The following is a 14,851-nucleotide window of genomic DNA, read 5'->3' as shown; positions in this document are numbered from 1 at the left end:
GATCACAGTATATGTTTGGCAGGGGACTCATGTTGCAAGTTTGTACTGAGCCCCTCAAATAATGCTTGGGCCCAGCTCTCTAGGCAGCTAGCCCCAGCCAGTATGTGCGTGCGTGTATGTGTGTGTGTGTGTGCGCGTTACTGGTGGACAGCCATCTGTCAGGGATGCCTTGACTTAGATTCCTGCATTGAGTAGGGGGTTGGACTCGATGGTCTTATAGGCCCCTTCCAACCCTACTATTCTATGATTCTATGATTCTATGGTAGGCATTGAACCACATGTATGCCACTTCAGTAAGACAGAAACTTATTTATTTCACTAAGTATAGACAGAACATCTGGAAAAGGGATTCACCAGCTCACCCCTCTGTGATTTTAACTGGATTTTTCCCCCTCTTATTTCCCCTTTTAGTTTAATTGGCTGCTGAATCTATTGCGGTCTAACGAGCCCATATCATAGGAATGCTCAAGGCTTGGCTATTCAACCCAAGGGACCCACAGCCATATCTCTGAGGCCTAATAAGAGGACATGTCCTATGCTCCTATTGCAACACCACCTATTTAGCACTTTTGTCTTGAAGTTGGCATGGACAAAAGAGCTGAATAGTAGCACCTTTTGCTCTTGAGCATTTCAGCACTATGCTGCCCTACACTTTCCTGTCACTGTTGTACATTGGTTCTTTTCCCCTCTCAGCCAGAACTACATGATAGGGGATATCTGAAAGTGCTAGGCTAAAATAATCTGTCAAAACAGATTTAAAATAGACAGTTTAGCTCATATTAAAGGCAGCTGTGAAACAGAATATGCAGTCCAAGTTATCTCCCAAAGCCTGTTCAAAGAGCAGGTTTCCTGCTTCTATTCCATCAGATATAATGAATGCACAAGTGTCTATCTCACCACAGGTATAACCAAAAGAATCTGCTACCACTTGTTTTCCCAACAGGTGTCCCAACACTGCAAAATAGATACGCATGCTTTCATCACACCCAATGCTGAACAAGTCATTTGTTACACCGAAGCGATATCCAGGTAGGAAATTTGTCATATGTGTGTGAAGCGGCTCTACATTTTCTCTGAAAGAAAAGTTTACTGGGGCAAAACTCCACTCCACTTGTAGCACACTTGGTAATTGCTACTTAGTTGTGACAGGAAGAGGAAAGAACCCAAAATCTTTAAAAGGGAGAGCACCCACTCTTGACCGAAATGGCCCACAATAGGTGTACCAGAATTATAAATAATAATTATCCTTCATACATGTATCCAGCTCTGTCTTGAACCCAGTGTGATCCTTAGATCCAACAACTTTTTCAGGGAATCTGTGTCAGAATTTTATACTTTTAATAGCCAGAAGCAGACAGTCATCTATTTACTATCCTAAATGTATTGAGCCATTTTGTAGTAGCTCAATGTAGTTCTTGCACCCATCCATGGACTTCTTTTGTCTTCTGCGAGGTTGCTCCTTCAGAAGTATTTCTAGAGTACATCATATCCAAGGCTGTGTGTACTCTGCCCCACACATATTTTAATTCTTTGCCAAGGTAACCTGAGTTCTGCACCAAGTTGAATTCTGTGAGCTGTATAAATTATACAAATTAAATTCATTTGATCATTGTGCATCATTTATTTTGCTTTAGTTAGTTACAGAGAGGGACAAGTGACAATGAGCAATGTGATAAACCCCTACCCACCAAAAATCTATTAACCACCTGCCACCCTCTGGCTTTGTTCACACATTCTCAAGCCCATCTTTACAGCCATGAGGACTGGAAACTTGCTTTAAAAAAATGAAAGCAGAGGTATTAAATTTAGCACCCAGTGCCAACAGTGTGCTTTTTCTGTGCACAGAATTGCATATCGCCCTGATTATATTTCCTCACTCTTAAACAGCCAACATCTACTTTAACATCTGCTCATGAGACAGCTTCTCCAATCCAGCAATCTTTCTTGTTGCTGGTTTGGTCTAGTTGCTTCTGTTTGCCCTTTCTCCAGTATAAATTAATCTTTCTCCAATATAACTGGCTTATAATAATCTGGTTACTGATTATAGTCTCCAAATCTCTTCCCCCCTATGTTCTTCCTAGCCAGTGAGTCCTCCACTGATTAAAAATGTTTGCTAATAATACATTTACACTCTGTCCTAGAGAACTTAATTCAGTTTCTTTTGCTACAGTTCATATGGTCATCTAGGTCACCATGCAGAACTGCCTAATTATAAATTGTCTCTTTACTAACAATGGTACAGTACAAACATACTTCATAGAATCACAGAATCATAGAATAGTAGGGTTGGAAGGGGCCTATAAGACCATCGAAACAGGAGTCGCTGCACTCCGGTAGCACCTTTGTCAAACATACCGTCTTCTTTCTCTAGGATCAAGCTTAATGGTAACTAGTTCTGCCACAGAAGATGGCAGTGCACTGTGCTGATTTGTTGGGGGCTGGTGATGTCACAAGCCCAAATTCCCCACTGCTTTCTAGTACAGTTTTTCAGCTTTAAAAATAACAGTTTGTTTTTAAATAAAAAATCTTAAGGTACCAAAAAAACATGAATATGCCTAAATGCAAAAGCAGTACTCCAAACAGTAATATGGCCTTCCCAAACCTGGTGCCCTCCAGATGTATTGGACTGGAACTCCCATCATTCCCAGCCAGCTGGGTGATGTGTTCTGGAAGTGTTGGCTGAGGTCTCATTGGTATGCTCGTGATATTCAGCTCTTATCTCCTCCTTCTATCACAGCCTAGAGGATCCTTCCCCAACCTGGTGCCCTCCAGATGTGTTGGACTTTGGATTAAAATTCCCATCATCCCCAGCAAGTGGGTTTGATGGGAGTTGTAGTCCAACACATCTGGAGGGCACCAGCTTGGGAAAGGCTGTGGACTTACTCCTTACATAAGTAAGAAGAGCCCTGCTGGATCAGATGGAAGGCCTCTCTAGTCCAGCATTTAGTTTCCCACAGCAGACAACATGATGTTTCTGGGAAGCCCACCAATTGACCATGAGGGCAACAGCCCTCTCCCACAGTTATTCTCCAGTGACTGCTATACAGAGGAAAGCTGCCCTGATCCTGGAGATATCCACTAGCCATCATGACTAGTAGCCATTGGTCCGCCATGAGTAGTAGCCTTGGTAGCCTTCACAGTTTGGAGGGTGATCTTCTCCAAGTTGTAGCAGTGACTAGGAGTGCTTTTTACCAGCTTCAGCTAGTATGCAAACTGCAGCCTTTTCCAAGAAGACTGACCTAACCACAGAAGTTAATGCTTTGGTAGCCTCTTCATTAGATTACTGTAACATGCTTTGGTGGGAATTACCTTGACAAGCATCTGTAAACTTCAATTGGTTTAAAATGCCACCACCAGACTTTTGTCACAGGGTGTCTCTACATGAGCAATTTATTGCATGTTTGTGATTGCTCACTCACAGAATTTTGTGGGCCCTTTACATGATGTCACCAACCTCCAGGACACCTCGCACACATTTTCCCCTTTATCATGCTTTCAAAAAGATTGGAGATAAACTAGTAATAAAAGTTAATGGTGCCATATCAGCAGTGTGTAATGCCAGCTTAGCGCCATGAACATGCCAAGGAAGGGAGGGAGAAGAGAGTAAAATGCCTCCCTGAAACAAAGGGAGACAGATCTGATCCCCTACCCTACCAAGATCAGAATCAACGTCCTCTGTTGATTCAGAGCACCGCATTAAGTTCAGTGGGGCTTACTCCCAAATAAGTGTGCCGAAGATTGCAGACTTACAGCGTGATCTTATGTCTACTCAGAAGTAAATCCCATTGACCTGAATGGGGCTTACTGCCAAGTAAGTGTGCCTAGGCCTGCAGGGAAACGGTACAGCATAAGTTAGGCAACAAAAGCAAGACTCCCCCCCCCCCCCTTTGCACACATGCCAGGGAAGGAGGAAGTCACTTTCCGCTATTCAGACCACATGTCTGCTGTGTAAAGAAGCCCATCCTAATCCCACAAAGAAAGCAAAAGCAAAAAGCCCCCAAAAGGATGCAGGGTTTTTTTGCTTAATGTAGAGACACCCATAGTCTGGTCATATGGAGGTCATTTATTTGGTCCTGTGCAATCTTCATTGGCTTCCTATTAATTTCCAGGCTCAGTTCAAGGTGCTGGATCTCCTCCCAATTTTAGCCAAATCTTGGCACCCTGGTACACTTCCAGAAACTAATGGAGTTCTGGCGTTCTGGTCCCTGCACCTAAAAAAGGATATTGTAGAGTTGAAAAAAGTAAAAAAAGAAAAGGGCAACTACAATTATCAAGGGGCTGGAGCAAGTCCCCTATGAAGAAAGGTTATGACATCTGGTACTGTTTAGCTTAGAGAAAAGGTCTACAAAATTATGCATGGTGTGGAGAAAGTGGGTAGGGAGACATTTTTCTCCCTCACTCATAATACTAGAACCCGGGGTCAACCCAAGAAGCTGATTGGTGGGAGTTTCAGGACAGAGAAGTGGAAGTACTTCTTCACACAGTCAATTATAGTTAAACTATGGCATTCACTACCACAAGATGTAGTGATGGCCACTAATTTAGATGGTTTTAAAGGGGGATTAAACAAATTCATGGAAAATAAGGCTATCAATGGCTACTAGTCCTGATGGCTCTATGCTACCTCCTACATCAGAGACAAAGGCCTATCTACACCAGTTGCTCTGTAACACGAGTGGGAGGGTGCGGTTGCACTCATGACCTACTTGTGGACTTCCCACTGGCAGCCTGTTGGCCACTGTGCAAACAGAATGCTGGACTAGATGGGCCTTTGGTCTGATCCAGCACAACTATTCTTATGACTGTTTACCCTTACTGTTGTTCTGATTATTAGAGACCTGCTTGCTTTTGCTGATTTTAGCATTGTGTTACTATTATTTGTACATTATTATTATTTCATTGCAAGTCACTTGGAGTTTATACGAAGAGAAGCAGGATACTTCCCGTCCCCACCCCCGCCCCTGCCCCAGGCGAGGAGTGTTGTTGTTAAATAAATAAATAAAATCTGTGCATCCTTTTTTTCCTGGACTACTCTGAACAAAAGTAGTTATGGGCACAGATCCTCAGTCCAGGATGCTTGGAGGCACAAAAGGGAACAAAGTCAAATGGTCACACACACAGGTCATCTCTACACCAGCCTAAAATCCTGCATTTAAAAAGGGGCTTTCTACGTCCATTTTAATTGCAGGATCACAATTACTCCCTTTTCCCCACTCCTTCTCCCTGGATCTGAGTCTTCTGTTATCTTTCATTGATCTCGCTCTTCTTTCCACTTTAACTCTTTTGAGGGAACTGGAGTGGAACACAACGGGGTAATTTGATAGCTCATTATCTACGATCTATTTTAAAATGGACCAAAGGGCATTTAGTGCAGGAGACGCCTTGGATGATCACGGTGCCACGTAATGAGCCCGCAAACTTCCGTAAAGGAGCCATCTCAATCGCAGGATAAAAGCTCTGTGTGAGGAAAGCCACAATGTGCAGGGAAAAGCAACATCAAACAGCTGTGCAGGAAAGGGCAATGTACTTTATTCCTGACACATACTGAGTTATACTCTGGTCTTGATGATGAAAACAATGCAGCGGCATTAGCTTGTCCTCTCAGTATTATGGTCAGAAAGCTTCCTCTGTTAGCATGTTGAAGTCAAGGCAGTAGACCTCCTCAAACCCACTTCCAAATGATGAGTGAGTGAAACGGATTTTTGTTCCGGTGCACTTATTTTTGGTGGCTGTTTGATCCCTCTTGTTGCTTTGAGCATTATATATATATGGTTGAAAGAAAGATAGAAGTCTTTATATATGATTGTGTTTATATATGGTTGTGTATACAGAGAGTATGAGAAGATCCAGCTGCTTTATTTTACTTTCTCAAGGGAAGTGGTAATCTTCAATCTTGAGAAAGATCGTGGCCTGGTTCACAAGTAATGTTACACTGTGGTTTAAAGTTATGGGCACAAGGCTTCTAGTGTGGCCAGAAGGAGGAGATCAGAAATGTTTACTTTGGTTTTTAACTAACTGTGGTTACATGTTATGTCTGAACCTGGACAAACTCCGGTTGGTGCTATGATTCAGGGAAACAAGCCAACTTGAGACTGTGGTGAATGATTCTTATTTGTTTCCCTAAACCAGGGATGGGCAACTTCAGAGGGCACAGGGATTGGATTCCTAGCAGAATTGTGCTGACTCAGCCTGACAAACAGCTGTTTGGTGGGCTGGGGGAAGCATGATTCTGCTGGGGAACCAGGTGCGTGCTCCCCACCCCCTGGCTTCCCAGCTGAATCATTGGGAATATGGTGGCTTGACTGTGGTGGGGGTTGCACCATGGAGAATGGGTTCCCAGTGGGGGCCATAAAAGTCCCCCTGGAGGGCCTGCATGTGGCTATGGGCTGCGTGTTGCCCACCCCTGCCCTAAACCATAATTAACACCAGCTACAGTTCTCAGTTTGGATGAAGCAACTAACCAGAGTTAGCTGAAAGCATAAGTGAGAACGTCTGAGCTCCTACTTGTGGCTCCGCTGGAGGCAGAGATGGGAGCACAGGAGCCCAAATCTTGCCCAGGCTCATTTCCAAAAAGCTAAACTATGGTTTAGCATGATGCCCCCACACAGTTGCCTTTCCGCATACAGGTATATAATACCCCATATCTGCGGAGATATCCTCTTCCTGCTTTCTTCCTCTCGTTGTCACCCCTCCCATGCACATAGAGATAGGCGAGAATACTATTTCAGCTTGTCTTTGATAAGAATTTACCAAAATCCACAAATTTCTTCATATTTGGGATGTAAAGAACTTTGGAGTTTCTAAAAATCCAATGCTGGAGGAACCAAAACTTGACAGATTCATCCATGCAGACTCACAGCCTTCAGTGGTTCGCTCTTAAAACTCTAGTCTGAATCCTTGTGTATTCAGCTGTGTTTGTGGTGCTGAATTAGGGTTGCCCCCTCTTTCTTCTGACAGGCTCCTCATCTTTAACAGCTACGTGGCAGGCAGGTTCAACCTTGTCCTCTCCACTGAACATGGGGGGTGCAGATGGGTGAGGATTTCATTTCAGTTCATTTTTTGTAAGAATGTACCGAAATATGCAAATTTCTTCACATTCGGCATGGAAAGAACTTGAGGTTTTAAGAAATCCAAATGTGGAAGAAAGCGAAACGGACAAATTCGTCCATCCCTACATGCCCTTATTTGGGTGAGGGAGTGTGGGAAGAAGTCTTGCAAAATGTCTTGTACCTCAAGGAAAAGATGGCAGGCTTCATTGTATGTCTGGGCCACTGGATTGGGGGCTTTTGTGCTATAGCGCAGGCTGCTCATGCCTAGATTCAACCCAGGCTGATTTGTTTTAATTAATGGAAGAAGAGAAAAAATAATAATAATCCATTTCAAATTCAAGGCCTCTGGCATGAACTGAAGGCCATCTGGAGGGATGGGCAAGATTTTGTCATTCTTCTTCATGGCATCTAATAACACATTCTTCTACAATTAACTCCTATTGAAACCAATTCCCTTTCAAAAGAAAGCAGCCGTCCTAAAGTATCTTAGAAGGATGTCAAATCTGAAATGTTTATGTAGCAACAAGCCTCCAAATAAACTGCGGCTTGGCAATATGCTTCTAAAATATGAACCACTTCATTAACGCAATTATAAGTAAACTCTTGTCACCAGGAATTTCACTACAGGGGAAGGGGAAGCCTCATGAATGGTTTCCATATGGGCTTATTTAAGACTTCATTGTGTGGAAGTGGGACAAGCAATAGGACAAAAACATTTGATCAGAATCAGCTTGTTCAAAGAATCTTAGAACTGTATCACAGCACTGCTATTGTTGTTATATACCAGTCCTGTGTTTTGAACAGTCTGGATGGTGTGTATAGATTTATTGTCATTATCGGGGCCAAACTACACATTAAGTGTGCAGCTGACACGTGCCTCTTGTTTTACTCTAGTGTAACTGTGCATGGTCCCAATTCAGATTGGGACTAGTGCACTCTAGGAGGGGAGGATTAAACCTTCTCCCCACTCATTTCTCCCTGAAATTCCAAACCCTGAAGCCACGGGTTTAAAAAAAGAAAGGAAAGCCTCCATTGACTTCAGTGGAGTCAGGGACATGGAATGTGGGAACATGGTGGGACATGGTGGTGGGAACCAGCAAGGGGAGGGAGGGTTAATTGTCCCCTCCTGGAATGTGCTGGTCCCAATCCCACACACAGTTATGCTAGAGTAAAACAAAAAGCAAGGCTCAACTATGTGCTATGTGCTTAGCACAATGTGTAATATTTATTTATTTTTATTTACTTAGCAATATTTATGAATTGCTTAAGAAGTTTCTGAGCAATGTACAGAGGACAGGATTACCTTCCTGGGAATGCCTCTTGGAAAAGGTATGCTTGTAGTAGATGCTGAAAACCCAGAAGGGTTTCCGCCTGTCTAATTTGTAGTAGCGGGGAGTTCCAGAGAGTGGGCACTATAGTTTGCTGCATGTCTCGTTTGGCTCTCAGTGGGGCAATGGAGGGGGAACACAGGGGAGAGCAACTCCGGGACTTTTTTCAGAGCAGGAGCAATCAGACGTCATCTGCCCGAGCACCAGGGTATTTGATGGGGTTTCCTTGCTCTGGCAAGTGAATGAGGTGATAACTCATATGGCGTAGTGGGTAGAGTTTTGAACTGGGACTCAGGAGATCCAGGTTCTAGTCCCCACTTGCCCATGAAGTTCACTGGGTGACTTTGGGCCAGTCACTGACTCTCAGTCTAACCTACCTCACAGAGTTGTTATGAGAATGAAATGGAGAGGTGGAAGATCATGTACGCTGCCTGGGGCTCATTTATATTCCACCTTTTTCTCAAAGAAGTACTCAGTCTCTGCTTGGTTATTTTCATCATTCTCCGACTTCCTCTTTGTTAATCTGCCACAAGCAATAATAAAACTTGAAAGCTTCATTCTTGTTTGTTTGTTACATAAACAAACAAGAATGTAACAAACAAACAAGAATGAAGCTTTCAAGTTTTATTATTGCTTGTGGCAGATTAACAATGAGGAAGTCGGAGAATGATGAAAATAACCAAGCAGAGACTGAGTACTTTTCTTTTCTTTGATGGGGTTCCTACTTCATGTTTCATTGATAACACTTCTTTGCTAAAATTGTCTGCCTTTATCATTAAAAGCTGGCTGAAGATCCTTTGTTGAAACTCAATGTGTATTACAAGTGTATTACAACTATGCATGTAATGCAAGTGTATTATGATGTGTATTACAATTATGCAGTCAGAAGAAAGCACCCCTGAGTTCATTGAAGCTTACTCCCAGGTAATCCTTGACTGGGATTGCAGTCAAGGCCTGTGAAGTTAATTGTAAGTTTGTATTACTAGTTTGTTTGTTTGGGATGTTTGCATTTTGTGATGGAGTTTTTAACCAGGGCATAAATCACAGAAGAGCAGAATCCATCCATCCATCCATCCATCCATCCATCCATCCATCCAGGGGGCATGGCTGAGGAGGCTATTCTGATGAACTTCGTCACTTCACAGTTTGCCGCTATACCATTAGTCACAATAGCTGAGAATTGGCTAAGTTGTAATGAAAGGCTTTAACTCATAAAAGAAACAAACCTTAGTTTTCCGCTATGCGCTGCTAGCTACATTTTTCAAAAACAAGCACAGGGGTCTGAGAACAAACACATGTTCAGTCCATGTGGTCTGCTTCTGTGTAGGACATGCCCTGGAACTGCGCAAGCATGGCCTCTATGTTCCCTGTTGCTCATATGCTCTGTATACAGAGATCCAACATTTCTGACTCCCGCTGCAACGCTCAGGGGAGGGGCCGTGGCTCAGCACATGCTTTGGATGCAGAAGGTCCTTGGTTTGGTCCCTGGCATCTCATAGGTTTGGTCCCCGGCATCTCGTAGCAGAGCTGGGAAAGAGCCCTGCCTGAAACCCCGGAGAGCTGCTGCCGCCAGTCAATATCAACAACACTGGGCTAGATAGACCAATGCTTTGACTCGGTATAAAGCAGCTTCCTATGTTATGCAGTTCGAAGCCTGTGGAAGGTGATGACCATGATGTGGTCACATATCCCCATTCTGACATATTTTCCCAGACCATATTGGTGTTTGAAGTGAACATCATGTTCCCATTTGATGCAGTGCTGCTTACAACCTGTGATGTCAGATAAAAAATGATGAGAACTCACACAGAATAAAATGCCACTTGCAAAAATGCACTAGAATTTTTGGAGAGTGAGGATGGAAACAACAACCAGAGACACCCCTCAGTTGTGCTTTCCATCCTCACTCTCCCAAAATGCTGGTGAGAATTACACAAAGATGCTGTTATATATAAGTATCATTTCATGCTCTCTACTTTCTTCCTAAGCAAGTAGTATGATGTTCCTGGAGTGGTTGGTTGTTACAGTAGGACAGGGTAAGGTGGCCAGGTGTCCTACTTTTAAGAGGAAAGTTCTCTATTTTGGAGAGATGGCAGAGGACAGTCCTCTGTTTGAAAGTGTCCTCTATTTGATGGGCTGTCCAGTCCAAGTCTGGTTTAACATCAAAGCACCATAAGGAGGGAGAGCAGCAGGGGCCCATCAACAGTGAGCACTGGGCAGCAGACTGAGCAGGCACACAGGTCACGTAATCAGTCTTCTCTACTATGGTGAGATGTATTGTGTTTTATTGTAATCATAGTTATTTCTAAATTCATAAAAATTTGCATATGGATATGTTATGCAAATTGGCATCCCCTTTGTTCTCTTTTTTGGGTGATCCACTCTTATTTTTTGGCAACGCATAAGCAGCTACCCTGTAGCAGCCAGTCAGCAGAGTTTTAAACACCTCGGTCGGAAAGGAGACAATGAGAATTCTAAGAGTGATCAGTGCTGATTTTGTCTAAAAAAGAGAAAATGCAACAGGGGAAGTGACGATGGTTCATCCTGCACCAGAACCTTCTCCTCTTACTTTAGTTCGCTCTCCACTTTGTTGCGCTTTTTACTGAAGTCGTATCTGCTCCATGCAGGGATACACGGGTCTTGAAAATCCAGATTATCCCAAAGCTAGCCTGAGGCTCTGGGCAGGTCACATGGCATTTTACTGCAAATTATTTGGGTGGCTACTGGGTGGAGTCTCATCCATGTCATCATTTAGAGCCTGTTCCCTCCCACCCACTCTTGCCTTATTCTGCCCTTTCGGCTTTCTCTGGCCAGTGTGTGTGTTAGCACCCCCTACCTCCCCAACCTATGCCCAACTCCCTTTTTTTAATTATTATTTTCCCTCTAAAACCGCAATAGCACAACAGCGAGAGGACTAAATGTGCAGAACCTTGTTTTCATTTGACTTGGGGTGGTGGAACCATTGGGTGGAGTAGTTCCTTCCTGGGGGACTGAGCCCTGCCTCCATAGTTATGTTTGTGTCTTTCAAAGTACTTTAGAAAGTGTGTCTAAAGCACCATTTTGTGTAGTCGCAACTGTGATCAGCACTATTCAGTGTCCCGCAGATGGTGTGGTGTCATTTCACTATAGCTCTATAGCGAGAATATATATTATTGTACAAATGTGCTATTTTGAATTATTGCAGTGCTGTAGATTTGCTATAGCACATCTCTGCTAAAGAACGAAGGGGCTGGCAGTACATCACTGCTCTGACTGGAACCTCCACTCTGGTGCCCAGCCCAGTGGAACCACTCCCCCACCCCCAGGGCATTTCTGGACAGATGTGAGAAAACTTCCTGGTCACATGCAGAGCAGCCATTCCAACATGGATCCTCACTGCGTGCAGATGTGCATCTCTGCGATATACATGTTGGTGTCCAGCATTTGGGCTATGCTCCCCCTTCTGCTGCTCTGACAGGATCAGGAGTCTCATTTGAAGATGCTTAGGAAGGATATGAGGTAAAGGCATAGGAGGAGAGTTGCCTTATGACTTTATGGGGAGGGGAAGCCTGCTGCATTCCCTATGACCAGACTCAAAATTGAACAGCATTGGTGGTGGTTCCCTGCCAGCCAGATTGGTGGAAGAACTTTGTTCTCAAAATTTGGGATGAGGAGCAGTGGCTTGCTAACTTCAGGATGATATGGGGGACCCTCTTTGAAATGGCAGCGGCTCTCCAGCCACCGCTGCAAAGGCAGACTACCGACATGAGGGAGCCAATTCCAGTGGTTAAATATGTGGTGATCTGTATATGGCACCTGGCAAATGTGTGTGTGTACAGGGAGGCTGCTCATCAGTTTGGTGTTGGAAGAACCACTGCAGCTAGCATTGTGGTTGAGGTGTGCCTAGCCTAGGGATGGGCCAATTCCCTATCTGTCGTTCCGCAGGGGAATCCACCTGCAGGGGGAGGCGATTCGTCCCTCCCGTCGAGGCCTATCGCATGAACAGGGACGCAAATGGCGTCCACAACGCCATTTGCATCCCTGTTCACGCGATAGGCCAAGCAAATATTTGTGTAGCCTACCACGTCAAAAAACAGGGACGCAAATGGTGTAGTGGATGCCATTTGCGGCCGTAAAGCTGGTAGATTAACCTAAATGCAGCCGTAAATGGCTGCATTTAGGCTAATCTACCAGCTTTACAGCCGCAAATGGCGCCCACTACACCATTTACATCCGGAGACTTACTTATACAGTGATATGGCACGGTGATGGCTGCCGGCCGTATCGACATTTGCCAGTGATGTGGAGCAGGTGGCCGGCTCCGCAGGATCGATGTCGACAGGGATCCGACCTGGACGGATTCCACGAGGAGGCGGAGGTGAGTGCTCACTTCCGCCACGTAGGGATGTACGAAAGTTCCGCCATGGATCTCGGGGAGGCCGAATGCCAGCGCATTCGGCCCCCCGAAATCGGTGGTGGAATGGCCCACCACCTCCCTGCCACCCCCCAGGACGGGACTTACCTTGGGCGGATTTTCCTGGCGGCGGCAGCTGCAGCGGCCGGTCTTTTGACCGGCCGCCACCGCCGCCACCATTTCCAGGTTAAAACAAAAACAAAAAAACATGATAGGCTATGTAAAGATTTACGTAGCCTATCACGGCTAGATTTTAAAAAAACACCGTGATAGGCTACATCAATGTTTACGTAGCCTATCACGGCTGACTTAAAAAACAAACAAACACGTGCGTACGCAAATGGCGGTGGCCATGGCCACCGCCATTTGCGTTCCTTATTTTGGCACATCTTAGTCTACGTAAACATTTACATAGACTAAGACGGTGTAAATAAGGGGAACGCAAATAGCGTAGATCGAGAATGCCTACCCCATCTGGAGATGGCTCATGAAACTGCATGGAGGCCACCTGGACTGGGGGAAGGCTCATTTCAACTACTGCCCTGGGTGGGCTTGCAATGTGGTGGAGAGGGCCTTCAGAAGACTGAAAAGTGGATAGCACTGCCTGACAGCAAGGCTAGAGATTGCTGAGGAGAACGTGACCTCTGTCATTGCCACCTGTGTTATTCTCCATAACATCTATGCGAATGTTATAAGGGTCATACCATTCGAGAGGATGTGGAAGAGAGAGGATGATTCAGCTGGACACTTTGGTGCCGTGTTGGAAAATGGGTACAGACAGCATACTAAAGAAGGCGAGCAGGTGTGGCAGGCAATTACAGACTTGCTCTAGAGTTCGGGGGCCATTAGCTCCTTAGGGAAGATGCTCCTGCAAGCCTTGCTTACTATCTCTGGGAACTATATTCAATAAAAGAGTTAATTGCAACCAGCCCTGTCCGATGAGCACTTTCCTGGGGGGCATGGGGGGGGGCTGAGTTCCCCCCTACTACATTAGTAGCAGCTCACATTGCAAATGGGGCTGTTCAGCCATATAACAGCACCTTTACAATGTGGGAAAGGATTACAACTCCACCCAAAATATGTCTTTAAAGCAATAAATCGTGACCACAATTTCAGGGAACTTTGTAATTGTGAGAACACAGGCTTGCGATTGGGAAACAGGACCTTTTGGTGGGAATGCCTGCCTGACCTCACCGATGTACAATACACTAAACTGTTCCCTGCTCCCCCACCTTGGTCCCCACCTCTGATTTATCTATGAAGCTGGAAATCAGTGCTGCAAGATGGCAAAAATGCACAATAGCAAAGTAGTGCCTTTACAATCGCAGAGCTTGGAGCTTCCAATAACAAAAAAACTGCTTTCCCCTGTCCAGGCTAATGGTGTGTGTGTGTGGGGGGGGAGTATAGGGCTCTTGATCCACCCCAGAAGAGCAGGCTGCCTGGGAAGCCAACTTTTCTTCTCAGTCCCATGAAAACCGCTAAGCCGCTGGCTCGTGCTCCTGCTCTTCCGTGTGGGCCTGCAATTTGCAGCTTTGTACTACCTTTTGAAGAGGTTTTTGTGCTATGCAGAAGTTCCCTCAGCCCAACATAGGGGATACTTCCAGAGCCAGGTATAAAGCACCGATGGAAAAAGAAAGAAAAAAAGAGATTCCCCTCTAATTCGCCCCACCATAGAAATTACATTGCGATCCTATGTCCCAGTGTAACTAGGAAGTCAGGGTCTTCTGCCTTAGCTTAGCTGCAGGGTGAGATGGCTCGGGGGGGGGGGGCATATTGGCTGGCACCAGAAGAACATATGCTTCTGGAACTGATCTGGAAGAGTGGATGGGTCCACAGGCTGGTGCCCAGCTCCTGTCTACAAAGCATCCACTTACACGTCAGGATCGCTCAGGAGATGCGTACTGCTTGCTACCAGAGGAATGCCCTCCAATGCCAGTCTAAATTCAAGGCGCTGAGGGAAGCCTTCTACCAGGCGCTAGAGCTCCATGTTGAGCTCCACCCCATGCTCTCCAGCCACCCTTCTTTGGGGAGCTGAGGGAGCTATAGACGTTGGCTTAGTGTCCCAGCCCAGAGCTCCGCAG

The 14,851-nt window shown here is 45.2% G+C and overlaps 1 protein-coding gene across 2 annotated transcripts in view; it reads right to left on the bottom strand.

Moving 5' to 3' along the window:
* Positions 1–9,563: 9,563 nt before the first annotated feature.
* Positions 9,564–14,851, bottom strand: part of LOC146360026 (uncharacterized) — a 31,353-nt gene continuing 26,065 nt past the window's right edge. Inside the window, exon 7 of one of the 2 annotated variants that reach the window (XM_084832606.1) lies at positions 9,564–10,149. In XM_084832606.1, coding sequence (XP_084688732.1) covers positions 9,871–10,149 — 279 coding nt within the window. In that variant the 3' untranslated portion in view covers positions 9,564–9,870. The remainder of the gene's footprint in view (positions 10,150–14,851) is intronic. The other variant, XM_084832613.1, reaches the window with a different exon arrangement.

The sequence above is a fragment of the Heloderma suspectum genome, chromosome 1 (assembly GCF_057233095.1).
Source record: "Heloderma suspectum isolate Gila_16-S chromosome 1, 16-S_ref, whole genome shotgun sequence".
Lineage (NCBI taxonomy): Eukaryota > Metazoa > Chordata > Lepidosauria > Squamata > Helodermatidae > Heloderma > Heloderma suspectum.
This window is presented reverse-complemented; position numbering and strand designations above follow the sequence as displayed.